At 39.3% G+C, this 15,227-nt stretch overlaps 1 protein-coding gene across 1 annotated transcript in view; it reads left to right on the forward strand.

Annotated features, from left to right (window-relative positions):
* Positions 1-7,611: 7,611 nt before the first annotated feature.
* Positions 7,612-15,227, forward strand: part of ADGB (androglobin) — a 117,608-nt gene continuing 109,992 nt past the window's right edge. Inside the window, exon 1 of the mRNA XM_063329255.1 lies at positions 7,612-7,796. Coding sequence (XP_063185325.1) covers positions 7,612-7,796 — 185 coding nt within the window. The remainder of the gene's footprint in view (positions 7,797-15,227) is intronic.

Raw genomic sequence — 15,227 nt, forward strand, 5'->3', positions numbered from 1 at the left:
GTCTTTTTCTGAACTTTGTTTATAGCTGCAGAAATCCAGTAACTAGTCAGTGGTACATGTTAATAGCCTATTTATTTGATGCTTCTTGACTAGGTCAAAACATGATAAAATTTGATGACCAGTCAAACAAGATGCAATTTCATGTTTACTTGGCTTCAACTGTAAGTTTACCGAGCCTATGCAATATAACATGAAGCTTGTCAGTAATGGGCAAAAAAGGCCAATTCTTGAGTCTGTCTAGTATGACATAGAAGGTTGGTCTACATTTAAATGCTAGTTCCTTAGATACTTTACTGGGGAGACTGCCAGTGGAGGTAGACTCTTTTTTTTTCTTTCTGAACAGCTATTGTCATTTTTCTTGATTTTAGTTTTCAGATTCAACAGCAGAATGAAAACCAAACTCTGAAGCTTTGGAACTCTACCTGAATATATGAATCTCATCTGGGTCCTGTCAGTGACAATGTAATCCTACGCAGATTATTTCAAGGATATCTAAATTTCTACTTGAAGAGCTATTGCTGCTGTGTTTAAGCACTTTCCTTATTCTGTATGTAGCTTGTGTTCTTCTAAATCTCTTCATGAATGCAGAATGGTGGTGACTGTAACTGTGGTAGAGTATACTAGTTTTGATACAGGTTGTCACTGACTGGAGAAGCTGAGGCAGGGTAGGTTCAGGAACTACCATCTACAAAAATAAAAACCTAAAGTTTTAAAGTGAGTATGCAGATTGTATTACAGAGCAGATTCTGGCATTTCTGAATTTCTAGTAGAATAAAAATCAATTTGACTTCTACCTGCATGATGGAGTCTTTTTTTCACCCTTTTTTTAATTTTATTTTTCTTTTACCTGTCTGTGGGCAAATTGAGATTTAATAGACGGTTAGCCTTCCTTCATGCTACAAACTGCATCTTTACTCCTGTTCCTTGAAGGGTGTGTTACTGTGTTTGAGACTGGTGGAGTGGATCTGATCCAGCCACAAGGTGGAAACTAAGAAAAGATTGGCATTCTAGCCCAAGGAAGGGAATGGGAGCATCTCCCTGGTAGAGGAGAATGAGACTGTAGTTTGTGGAGAAGTGTTTAGGTCAATTAAACTAGTCATAAAGCTCTGTCCTAATTAACCCAAAAACTTTGATTTAGAGAGATATGTGGAAGTTTAGACAGACCCAATTACCCGATTTAACTTCAGGCTAATAAGTGAGCAAAAAGTGTCAAACATAGTTTGTTTTACATGTACAGGATGTATAGTAAAGTGATGATTCATCTCAACCAGATGAACAGAGGCCCCATGCTATTTTATTTCATTCTCTCTTGCAATGTGAAAAATGTCAATCTTAAATGAGCAAGTACCTGACTGCCTAGTCCCTATATTTAAGAGGCAGTTTTGAGATTAAAAACTTGAGTAAAAGTCTGAATTGGTGCCTCAGTAAAATGTCTTTCCTGGCTTGTTTCCATCAACTGATTTTGTAAAGGCTGGAGATGGCATACAGTCTTCCTGGATTGTGGTTGTGCAGTATGTTTGTGCAGCTCATGCAAAGTCAGTCTCTATTGATTTAAAAAGCTTAATGAGGTATTACAATTGCTGAGGAAATTAGAAAGGAGTTAGAACAATTAGTGATCTTTCACTATGGGATTTTCTAGGTGTATCTTAACTGCAGTAGTAGAATAATATGAGCTATTCCAAGCTCCAGAGTTATGTTTGTTTAAACTTTGTGTCAACCCTATTGAGTTGTAATAGCATTCAGTCTCCCTAAATTGAACAAATCCTTGTTCATCTCTAGTGATTAATTGCTGGGGAAAAGTTTGAGTCATTCTTACAGACTCAGTCCCTGATTAACCATTTGATATATGGTGATATGAGGAAATTAAAAAAGAAATACGTGCAGTAAAACTATGGTATTCAATGGTGAAACATTTTGCTCTTAAAACCTGTTGTTCCATTACCTTTCTAGGCTTCACATCTTGCTAGTGGCCTTGGTTCCAAAACAGAGAACTGGCTACCTCTTTCTCCCTTTACAGAACACCTTATTTGGTACAGTTTTCGAAGTGTGTGTATGACTTTGTCCTTCATATAATGAATTACTAAAGAGTTTAAGAAATGGGGGTAGCAATGTACTTTCACAGTAAAAAATGTGTTAACAAAATATCAGTGAGATAAATAATGATTCTGAATTGAAATACATCATTCACTTGGCAGTACACAAAAGGTCATTTCAGAGTTCTTTGTCCTGCAGCAGAATAATATTAAAATGAAGGAACATACCAGATTCAGATCTGACTCTGTAGTGAAGATTATTTGAAAGAAATTGTGCCTGTATTGTACATGACCGTTATAAAGCTGGGTTTGTAAGCAAGCTCATTTCTCTGTTTCAATTTGTGTCTAAAGAGGAGGAGAAAAAAAAAAGTACTTAAGTTGGTGTAATTTTAAACACATGATTATAGATTCTTTTACCGCTACCTAAAATAGTGTTAATTCAGTGAAAATTTCTAGCTTAGACATCCTATGAATCTTACATACTTGTATAAATAAATTCTACTAGATGGTTATTTTATCATTTCAGACTGTGTACCTACAAAATGCTTTCAGCCCCAGGTACATTAAGAAAAACTTCCTACCTAAAGTAGGGATGGTGTTTCAGATAGCTGTGGCTTGGGAGGTGTACAAGTGTAGAAGTCCAGCATCTCAATATTGGTTCCTTCTTCCTTTTGCAAAGATAATAAGAGATAAGTATAGTGATCTTGCATCTTTTTATCACTGGGTAAATCATCACTTGGCCTGAACTCTAAATGAAATTAAAATACACAGGATTCCTGGCTTATTGCCCTTAACTTGTAACTGGGAGTAAAAGGTTGCTGCTGCATGTCGTGTGGCATTTTACTATTAAGGGACTCTATCTGATTCTTACAGGTTCTAGGAAATGAAAAAAAAGTGTTCAATCTTTAAAACATAAGATTAAAACATACAGGCTCGTTCTGTTTTGCCTCATCATTGTTTTTTTTTTTTAACTTAGGAACTTATAACCTGTTTATTATGCTGACCCTTCTGAAAGATTAAGTTATGCTAATAATTATCAGTCATGTTGGAGAGCTCTTGACTCCCTGAAGTTTAAAGATAGCCTCGGCATTCTGCTAGTTCAGCTTCTAAACTCCTCTGCCCTTCCTGGTAAGTATCAAAGTAGCATGAATTTTCTTGAAGAATGTTAATCACCTTTATATTACATTATATTACATTGCATATTATATTTATATTACAAAATATTAATCTAGCAATCTTACATTTTGCACTTTTAAAATAATATAACTTTTTGCTTTTAGGCTGTATGCACAACTGCAACCACACTTAAAACTGCACTGAAGTTAGTCACTATTAAAAAGGGTTTGCTATGATCTGCAGCGTGCCTTGACTTAGAACAACAAGAATTAACTTTTAAAATCTCCTGCAAAAAAGTTACATCCTTAATTGTAAATAAAAAAAATAGTAAAATGGTGTATTAAGAGATTTAGTAGTCTCTACAGCTCGGTAGTTAACACTGCATTAAGATCGTGTATTTTCATTTTAAAAACGGAAATATCCTTTTATCCCTCAGGCTGCAATCAAAATTCATGAAATCTTTTAGCCAAAGGTTTAGAATTTTTTTAAGAGGTATTACTACTTCTTCTGTCAGTATCCTTCTTTCTTAAGTATTCCAATAGCAAGAATACCACAGTTGCCCTCAACTCCAAACTTGAGATAGGAGTTTTCACACAGGATCAAAACCGGGAAGTCTTTCCTTTTGACATAAAGACTCTTGTTATGAATCATCAAATGTAAATTTACAAAAGAAAGGCAATGGCACTACCCATTAATTTAATGTGCTACTTCAATTTTCTTCTGCTGCCTGCTCTTGCTGCCTATGCTGTTCCCTCAATGTTTAAGGGGAGAGAGGATCAAAGTTGCGGTGGGACCCAGTTCACGAAAGTACTTTCACTTAAAGTTAAATGTGTGCCCATGGGACTCAGTGGTACTGCTGAATATTTTACTGAATATTTTGAGTCTGCCTTTCTCCAAAATGAGACTAAACCATGACAATGTGATCAAAAGGTGCTCTAGCAAAGAAAGAGGTCAACAAAAGATGAGTGGAAATAGTAGCACAGCTGGGGCTTATCAGAATCCTTTGTAGCACCATATCAAATTCAGGGGAAGCTAGAGTACTAGAAAAGGCAGGTCCCTGTCGAGATCAGATGAGACACAGTTCCATAAGATGATTTTGAAATGGCAGTGGGGAGAAGGTCTTGTGCTTAGAAGACTGTTTTCTGTTATGCAGCTCATTGCAATTTTCTTCCCCTACCTCGTCTTACTCCATCTGTTTAACCAAGGTATTCATATAATGCATTTCCCCACTTTGCTCCCTAACCTCAGGCTGACTTAACAGAATACAGATGCTTGAATAGTTTCAGTCCATCTGAGGATGGTTTTGCTCAAGTTCAGATTCTCTGTCCTATAAATCACCTCAGCAGCCCACTATTCCTAATCTCAGTGCACAGGCTGCTCCTCCCAAGTTTTATCACACACTGCAAGGTTTCCTTTTCCTCAGGTGTTGCCAATGTCCGCTCACAATCTGCTAAATGAATTAATTTCAGAACCTAAATTTTCCCACCCTTTGATGAAAGCAATGCAAAAAAAAAAAAAAGTCTCAAACCCAAACAAAAGAAAATAAAAATCCTTTTACCTCCCTTTCATCCCCTGTTTAACTTTGTAGCAACTTCATGCTCAAAGATATAGAATCTGTTCTTATGCAAGCTTTTGTGGATAAATTTAACCCTTTTTTCATGGAAAACTTCACAGAATCATAGAATGGGTAAGACTGGAAAGTGGCCTTGGGAGATCATCTGGTCCAACACCCCAGCTCAGAGCAGAGTCAGCTTGAGGAGGTTGCTCATGGCCATGTCCAGTTTGATGGAAACTCCACAGTCTTGTTGGAAAACCTGTTTCAGCGTTTGATTGCCCTTGCTATAATTTTTTTTAATATATATATTTAAAATATCTCATTTTTAAGTGGAATTTTCTGTACTTAAATTTTCACATTGTCTCTAATTCTGTCACTGGGCACCTCTGAGAAGAATCTGAGTGTCTTCAGTCTCCCCATCAGGTATTTGTGCACATTTCCCCCCTACCACACTCCCAGGCCTTCTCTTCTTAAGAAAAGTGAAAACTTTTTCCTGTTTTGTTATGGAATCCTTGTGCCTTACAGGCTATTGTCCTGTAAGTGACTTGTGTGTGCTATAGCAGTTAACGATGTGATGGTTTAAGGAGGAAAATAAAACAAAAAAAAAAGCCATTATTTACAACGGCATCTTAGAAGAATGGTGACCAGAATGCTACCCATCCATCGCTAACCAGTACCTGTTATCTTAGTGTCTGTTTAGATACATCCCAGTGGATTCCTAACATACAACTGTACCATTCTCCTTGTTTTACTGTCTTGTATATTTATTTCACATTTTCACTGTGTAAGGCTGCCTCTATCCTAACAGCTTTTCCCCTCAGGGAGTGTCTGTCAGATATACTTCACGGCTTGACACACTAGGCCAGTGAAACAGCTGATTTGACCTCACAGATTCTTTGCCAGTTAGAAAAGTACCTTTTTTAAAATTCAGATTAACTTCTCTTTCCAAACAAGTTGCCCTTGTCATTGCTATTAGGTTAGGGAACTCTAAATTAAGTTCTTGGATAAATAAAAAGATATAACTTCACGGATGCAAAACTTGAGATCCTTTTTTCTTCACAAAGCGCCTAAATATATTCTTTTTATGCCACCACTCTTTGCAAACAAATGTATTGTAGAATTTTATGGTAAAAGGTGCATTTTGAACTTCATATGTAGCAGCTATCCTTTAACAGGGCAAAAGAATGAAGGGCTCTGTGTATTTACATATATTCTCTTCCGATTTCTGTCCTTCCTCCTTCACCACACAAAAATGTTTACAGACAGATACACTCAAATTTCAGTTACTTTTGTGTTGTCTTTCACATAATTGCATTACAAGAATTATATTTGCTGGGATGCTGTAAATAAACATCACTGGTCGTTCGTGATGGGATCAGGAAGGAAGTTTTCCTACTAGGAAAACTTTCACCGATGCCTCTTGCCCCTGTGTTTCATGGATACTTTTCCATTGTAGTTTCTCCACCCACTGAGTACAGGAAAGGAAAATGGATTCAGAGGAACAGACTGAAATCAGCTCAGAGTATCTGAAATGGTTTTATCTGTGTTCTGGGTCAGAAACTCAGTCCTGTAAGTTCCAGCCTCAGTCTGCGAGTATGCATCAGCATCCAGCATGGTGTGGGGGTTAACAGCCCTGCACCGGTATACTGAAGCGGTACCCAGATGTTTGAACTGCCCTCTGTGTCTGCTATTATTTGTCTGCATAGCCTGATCAGTATTTGATAGCATAATTATCCAAAGAGAGACCAGCTGCTCAGTTTGAAAACAAGCAAACAAAAAACAACAAACCTCAAATGTTTACTTGGCTCTCAAGTGAGAAGTGTCCCAAGGTACCTTATTTAAAATGGATGCTCTTGGACATAGTGCTGAAGGAAATGCAAAGATACGGAAGAATTTTCCACTTTGAAATTTAAAATTATTTATCTGGCCTTCTGTCATCTTGATATAAATCAAGATCTGACATTTGTCTAAAATAAGCCTCTAGATGTAGCAACATCTGCATATTTTTCCTTGTATCTTTGGATCTGCTCATGCCCTCTGCAACTTGACAAATAAATTTCCATTGATTTTTGTATTTCAAAAAGATTTAGCTTGAATAAGCGAACAACTATGTTCTGTTATATCGTGGATTTTTCATCCTGCATTGCAGATTGGGAAACAGCAAATAGGTTAAGAGTTAGAAATAGGAGCTGTTGACACTAATGTGATCTCTGGAAATTCGTAGCTAAAATGTCTGCTTAGTTTAGTTGAATTCAGCTATCTGCTGAGTTCAAAAGTAGCTGATTATTGCTAAGTTTATGTGACCTTGGTGGAACTTCATTCACTTTGGTAATCGGAGGCTTCATATCAGGAATTTATTAGTTGCATCGTTTTGAAATGAAAAAAGAAAATAAACACTTGCAGATTCCAGCTCTAAAATCGCTCCAGGACTCTTGTTTTGTTTTGTTTTGTTTTGCTTTTTTTCTCTTTTTTCTTCCTTCTCAGGTGGTTCATACGTGCTGGCATAAAAAGGGGCAAAAAAATTGCTACCATTTCAAATCGGTACTTTTTACTCTTGCACTTTACTTGTTCAACAGAAACTTAGTCATGCAACGAGACTATTTCTGACTAAAATGCACTTTTTTAAGTGCCTCTGGCTTTTTCCAAACGACTGTATTTGGGGGAGATCCTCGAAGCGCCTGCGTAAGGCTCACAGAGCAGCGTTTCACCCCGGTCAGAACCAGGTGTCTCCCCGCAGAGACACTTCACGCCGGGTTTGTGGCCCCTGGGACAGGGAGGCCGCGGCGCGGAGCGCGCCCCTGCTGGCCCCTGCCCGGGGCGGGGACAGGCGCGGGCCGTCCCCCCCTCGCGACTGGCACCTGCCGGGGCGTCCTCTGCCGGCCCTCACAGCGCCGGGGGACGGGGGCGATGCCGGGGGCGGGCTGGCCTCAGGCCTCCTGGGCCGCGGGGCGGCGCTGGACCCGCTACCTGCGGCGGGCCGGGTCGCCCAGCAACGCGGCGGACGCGGCGGGACCGGCCGCCATGGCCGCCAAGGGGAGCAAGAGGAGGGAGCTGAGCAGCTGTACCAGCTCCGGGCTGCTGGGCGGCAAAGAGTAAGAAACCCGGGAGGGAGGGCGCGGGAAGGGCTGTCTCCGCCGGCCGGGCGGGGGGACACACGACGCAGCGGGGTGCCCGGCTGGGGCTGCTGCGGCCGCTCCCGGGGCCCTCTAGAAAGTGGCACCTGGGCTTCCCGTCCGGGCGGCCGTTGAGGGCGGCGGGGCGGGGTGGCCCCGTCGGGACGGGCTCCCGCCGGCTGGAGGTGCGTGCGGAGGAGGCGCTTGCCCGCCGTCCTGTGCCGGCAAATCACTTGTGCGGAGAAAGTTTCCTTGCTCCAGCGGACACTTAATTAAAAGCCGTTTCGGTAGGGGAGGACGGGGGTGGGTTGTTGTTTGTTTCGTTTCCTTTGGTTTAAACTGGAGGCCCAGCTCGGTGTGGAAGGTGTACTTTCTTCCCTCCTGTGGTACTTCTTATGTGCCTCTCTGGTAGCATCGTCCTGCCAAAGCGATGTTGCGTGTACCTCCTACCTCATGGCTAGCAGACAGGGTGCCTCGGAGCTGGAGGAGCGCAGGAGGAAGGAGCAGATGGCAGCACGCGTGGCACATGGGTGGGTGGCTTTGCCACGCGGCCATTTCTGTACGCGAGGGGCAGCGTGTCAGCCACAGCTGGCGGTACCAAGCCTTCAATTTACGGTCAGGAGCAGACAGAAGTTACATGTTCCCTGAAATGGTTGTTTGCGTTTAAAAGAACCTCAAAGCTGTGAATCAGGACAATAATTCTGGACCATGAGGAAAAACTTCTTTACTTTGAGGGTGACAGAGCACTGGAACAGGCTGCCCAGAGAGGCTGTGGAGTCGCCTCTGGAGATACTCCTGTCCAACCTGCTCTAGGTAAACCTGCCTTGGCAGGGGGGTTGGACTAGATGATCCAGTACCTAAAGGGGGCTTGTAGGAAAGATGGGGAGGGACTTGTTGTCAGGGAGTGTGATGATAGGGCAAGGAGTAATGGTTTCAAACTGAAAGAGGCTAGATTCAGACTGGATATTATGAAGAAATTCTTTACTGTGAGGGTGGTGAGGCACTGGAACAGGTTGCCCAGGGAGGTTGTGGATGCCCCATCCCTGGAAGTGTTCAAGGCCAGGCTGGATGGGGCTTTGAGCAGCCTGATCTGGTGGGAGGTGTCCCTGCCCATGGCAGGGGGGTTGGAACTAGATGATCTTTAAGGTCCCTTCCAACTCAAACCATTCTGTGATTCTGTGATCTCTGAAGGTCCCTTCCAACCCCTACCATTCTGTAATTCTGTGAGTATACACCCTTCATTTTCATCAGGTAGAGGAACTAAGCTAGCTGAAGTAGTCAGGGCGGAATGGTTAATGACTCTCATAGAACACCAGTTTCATTTACAGAAAGGGAACACAATTCCCAATGCCTTGAATGTTTGCTTCACGTTATAATGAACCTGAGGAAATTAAGTATAAAAAAAACCCCATTCTTCCTATTGATTTCTTATATACTTCTGCGTAAGTAGTGTCTTTTGAGATAGTTTTACATGATTCATTATTTGCTAGGTATTTAGTGTGAATTTGTATATTTCTGTGAAAATGAATATTTCTTCCTGCAAAGACAAATAAATAAATGGAAAATATTTACTTTCTTTGACAGTTGCTATTTTGACCTGTAAAGTTCTATTTCTGTTTTGAGTAACTTTCTCATCCTAAAGGAGGCAAGCCTGCATGCGTGGCATTGTCAGGATTTAGATGAAAGAGGTACCTGATGTATGCACTCGTGCCCTTTTCTTCTTTTTCCTGCCTTAAATAAAGGTTTCAGTTGTATCATTTATTTCTCTCTTGAAATCAATCTTCAAATGTCCCTTTGTTCTTATTTCACATACAGTTACCCAGCCTTTCCTACAAAGTAGTTTCTTATTTCATATTTTCGTAATTCTGTTTTGTATTTCACACCTTGATTCCCATTTTAATAACTTTTCTGTTGTTGCAATCAGCCAGTATCTCTAATTCCTCCCTTCTCCTTACTGCGTCCCTTTGTTTAGTACCTTTTTTGTTTGTTTGTTTGTTTGTTTTGTCCATGGCCCTGCAGCCCCTCATATTTACCGCTTTAAGCAGTTTATCAAAATTTTTCTGATGATATCATCTGAGCTGTCAGGGACCCTTTTATTTTTTAGCACTATTAAAGACTAAGAAGTATTTTCTTACTTTCCAGTGTATGTGAAACTAAATGGGCTGTCCTCCAAAAGATTTTGTCCAGTATTTCAGGTTTTGTGCTCTAATAGTCATTCTTACAGCATGAGAACGTTTTAGCCATTCCATTAAATTAAGTTACATCATTTTTTTGGAGAGTCTAAAAATATGTACTTTTTATATAGTAAAATCATTAATTCTGTCCTATATCATCCATAATAACTTGTAAAAGAGTTATTCTTATGAGTTATTTGTATCAGATAATACTAGAACAGTATCTGTCTTTTTCTTTAGTACATTGTTACTTTAGGCTTTATTAAATGAGACCACAATGGATAAATCAGATTAGAAAATTGTTTTCCCAGTGTCAAGTTGAAACTAGATAATATTTAATTACAAACTATTTGAATGGTATTAAGGTTTACTGAAACACCTCTGAAATGCAATCTAGGAGATATGCTGGCATTATAGTAGAAATCTCAGGTTGGAGCTAAAGGACGGGAGACGTGATTTATCTCTCACTCTGTAATTATCAGCTAATTGCAATGGAACTAAAGTCTAGCATATGTCAGTGTTAGCTATGAATCAGACCACAGGAGTATTTCCTCACTCCACTAAGGCTATTTTACATAAAGTGTAGTAACCTGAAGATGTCCTAGTGATGGCTTAGTGATTTATGTTACTAGACTATGGAAGAAACTGTTACAATAACCCGATTTTAATGCAAACCTTTGTAACAGAGAATATCTAACTTGTATTATTTTTTTTTTCATGAAGCCTATAACTTCATTTTAAACTGTAGCACATCTTCTGGTTTTATCTGCTCTGCCATTGTGTTTCTGAGTGACCTTGCAAACAGGAGTAAGTCTCAGCAGTAAGTTTCTTGATGTGCTGTATACATTTCCGTATGACATCTTATTCACCTGAATGATATTCAGGCATATGAAGAGATTGTGTTTTTATCAATTAATACTTATATTAATATATGTTATCAGAAGTGCTAGTAATGTAAAAAGGGAAAAGAGGAAATCTGTGACACAAAAAATCTAAAGTTATAGCAACTCTGATGCTAATTCCCTGACTAACCTAGCCCTGCTTGCTTTTTATCATTCTGAAATATTACTAAGGCCTTTTGGATAGACGGATGAAAAAATGTTGGGTTAGGACAACGTATGTCTTGCCAAGTTCAGCAAACGTCTTCAGCAAACCTTCTTTAAGCTGTCAGGAAAGATTTTACATCTGTAAATCTGTAAATTCTGTAGATAATGAATTTAAATCAAGGAAAGCTGTGACAGCTTATTCTAAACTCTTGCATAAATAATTTTTTTGTCTTGAAACAAAAATTTTACAGAAAAAGTAGACCCATTTTCTCATGAAACAGTAGGGAATGGTGCTACAAAATACTTGAAAATTTGACTTCAGTACTTGCTACACTTTGAATCATATTGTTTTGCTCTGTAAGCTGTAAGTGCTTTTGGGGTTGATTACAGGCTCTGTTCTACTACAGTGTTAAGTCTCAGTAAAATCTTCATGCTACTGAAAACCCACATGTGGCTTGGTGCTCTCAAGTTAAAGATCTGTGTAAAAATCTCGTTTTGCTGAAATCAGTGAAAATTGTTTATAGTTGGGAACTGAATGTAGTGGGCTAAAACGTTACCCTTGAGAACATTTTTGACACCTTGATTAGCCTTTCTTCTTGCTTGCCCTTTTTTCCCAGGTGTATTGGAATTTATACCCCAAACTCAATATCAAAAAGATATTTTAGCATTCTTAGTCCCTCTGAAAGGACTGCAACATTTAAACATATTTCTTTTCTTTGGTCATGCTATAAGCCAGTGGTGTCCAAACTTTTTTGATTGTGCACCCCTATAAGTAAAAAGTTTTGAACACATGCCCCTAATATATGTATATTTATTTATTTATAAATTATATACTTGCACTGCTGAAGCTCTAATATTTTCTTCCTTGTGTGCACACCCCACTTTGGAGACTGTTGCTGTAAGCCACAGAATTTCTTTGGAGAGAAGAACCATCTAAGCAATTTCAAGTTTTGACCTACAGTCTGCTGAAGTCTACAGGGAGCTTTTTATTTGGATCAGGGTTATGGTCAAAACCTAGAACTAGAGATGGTGATTTATGCAAAATGGATGCTATGTTTCATTTTTCAATTTTCAACATTGCTTCTAGAGCAATGTCATAGGATTTTGTCATAGGATTCGTGATATTGGTGTGATAGGGACGCCATTGATAGCATACAGATCGACATGTTATTTCTATATTTGGAAATGGAAAGATGCTGTATAGTAAGGAATATCTATACTACAGTAAAGATATTCTGTGTTTGCAGGTCCATGAGAAGAAGATGCAAATCTCGTTCGTTTACTAGAAAGTACAATTCTAGCCCCAAATGCAGAGAATGTTCAATTTTCTGATTTAAGGCTGGATCTGTGTCATGGTTTTCAAGAAAAATCAGCAGAGTACTGAGTTGATTCTGCAGGAGTCTACTCTGGTACAAAACGATTAAGACTGCTGCTTTTAATATTTGTAATTGCTGAGAAAAATTGTTCAACACTGTGGTAAAACAACTGTACTGTGTAACCCTATGATTTAGTCCTCATTTTGGTTGGCAATCCCTGTGTTACAAAAATTGCTCTTTTCCCTCAGATAATGATTTTCTCCTAATAACAGGCAAATCGTAAATGTTTTATCAAAGGCAGTGTACCAAATCTTTTTTTAGTGGGTTGTGGAGATTAGAAGAAAATCTTACACACACAGTGTAAGATTGGAGCTGTGTTAATTGGAAATATGGCAATTACTTATTAGTTATCTCCTTGATGTTTATTTACATTCATTCTGTGTTACTGAGCTTGCTCAGTGTGTTTGCAAGACAGAGACAACTTCTAGCATACACATTTTCTGTAAGTCTATGAGAATTTAAGTAATGTTATTATCCCTGTATCAGAAAGAGGAATGGATGTTTGCAGGCTGCCTGAGAAAACATTGTCACATCAGTTTAGTATCCTGTGGTAATTGCAAAGTAGGTTTTCCCTGAGCATCTCTGTTTTCTTTTTGAACACAATTTGCAGTTGCAGGGATAAAAATGTGGAAAAAAAAAAAAGTAGATTTTTTCTTTTCTCTAATGTTGTCTCTGATTGTAAATGCTACTTGTTTTTCTATGTCTCTAATGATTGAAATACTGAATAGTAGTATAAAAAAGAAAAAATGCTATAGTTTTTAGAAATAATTTGTAAAAAAAATAATCCTGGGAGCTGTGAATGCTTAGCACAAAGAATTACAGTGTTATAATTTCAACTCTTGTGGATAACATTAATGCAGAAGCCCTCTGAGGGTAATGTGTACAAACATCTGGACAATATATTTTGATCACCTTTAAATTACTTTGCTTCATTTCTAGTGGGATCAGGCTTATCAGACTTCTTTTTTCCCTGTAAATGCTTACAATATTCAGCACAGTACATCTGCACTGTGGAAAATCAACGGGGAATATTGGTGGATATATTGTGATGCTGGAGTGAGACCTCAAAAGCATATGGAGAAGGTGGGAAAATTCCTCTGGACTCGCTAAATCAGACTTCACGTGGGTCTCTGCAGGATGCTCCATTGGGTCTGTCTTCATTACTGCTTTCTAATTAGGTAGCAATTCCCTTCAGGAGCTAGGCAGATGCTAGAGATGACAGGCTGAAGAGCTTAAAAGAACAGCTGTCCGTATAGCTTTTCTTAATTGTGCCATTAGAGGCTACTGAGAATCTGATCTTTCCCAGGTTTCAATGCTATAGTGAATAGCAGTTGATGTCTTTGTCGGCACTGAAAGAGATTCTGGCTAGTAATAATGGATAATGAATTAAAATACTCTTTAAATTAATTTGATGAAGCTCTGTGCCATCAAGCCCAGTCTTCTGAATTAAACTTGAGTCATCAGCATCTATCTGAATTAGGGTTTGGGTTATCAGGACAAAAGTGAGGAGTTAATGGTCAGTACCAATAGAGGCAAGTAATTTAGGGATAGTAGTGGCACAGGCAGAGTTCACCGATATATAGGGGAAGATCAGAATGGTGCTGGAGTTCTTTTTAGGGAGAGCAGTAACTATAACAGCAATATATACTGCTGATGGATCCTTCAGGACCTGCAGAGACAGGCTGAAGCCTGGACTGGCTGGAAGAAATGTTTTTTAAGTTTAGCTGTGTGCCTGATTGCAATGAGTAGCAGGTTGCTACACTGCTGTTGTACAGTGGGTTGCTGCACCAAAGCCTAGGATTCCCTAATGTTTGTTATTAAGACTAAAGGCTGGGACAGTAAGAACAGAAAAAATAGCAGCATTGCTAATTCATATTTGAATTCCTGTAAGCCTAGGATAAGGATTCAGCCAAGGCTTGTGATTGAGGATTTATCCACTGACAGCATGTGTTCCTCAGGTAAGTATTCTTAAGGTTTAGGCTACAGCAGTGGTTTAGAGAATATAGATTGAACAGAATAATTTTTTGATGTTTTGTGTGGGGCTCGCTAGATTGACTGAAGTTTGGGAATGGCAAGACCCAATATTTTGTGGCTGACAAGTGGAACAAGTCTGCGGAAAAGAAATCCATTGGTGATTGTATAAATATATAGCAACCACATCTAGCTCAGGAAGTATTTGAGCTAAAAGTGCTTGGTGACTATCAAAGCATTAGAGAAATATACTATATATGCCTTTATGCTCTTCATAGGCTTTCAGTTGCAAGTATTGTTTGAAACAAGATGTTGGGCTATAGTTCACCCTTGCTCTGACTCAGTACTCCCATTCTTATGTTTGTGGTCCAAGAGGGTAGCTGCAGACCTCTGTCTTGCAACATATGTGTTATTGAGAGAAAGGGTTGCTATATTATTGTAAAAGCTAGTTAGATTCCTATGTGGATGCTTATGCATGTTTTTGACCTTGCATGAGCTTCGGTCAGAGGTGAGTATGGCTTGGTGGTTCTGACGAAGTTCTGCTAGAGGCTTAAAATGGAGTTAAAATTTTGGACAAAAGGCAATGAGGATACCTGTCCTGATTTTTACAATTTTTTGATTAGGCATATCCATTTTATGTTTAATTATGCACCGTTTATTGGAAACTGGGCTGTCTTTAAAAATACAGTTAGTTTTGAGGTTATGGTTATGAGGAACATAGTGCTTAAGTTCAAAGCATGCTCGTGTCATGGTTTTACCCCTTAGGCAGCTCAGCCCCACACAGCTGCTCACTCGCTTACCCCCAGCAGGATCAGGGAGAGAACCTGGGTAAAAGTGAAAAAA

This window comes from Chroicocephalus ridibundus, chromosome 3 (assembly GCF_963924245.1).
Source record: "Chroicocephalus ridibundus chromosome 3, bChrRid1.1, whole genome shotgun sequence".
NCBI lineage: Eukaryota > Metazoa > Chordata > Aves > Charadriiformes > Laridae > Chroicocephalus > Chroicocephalus ridibundus.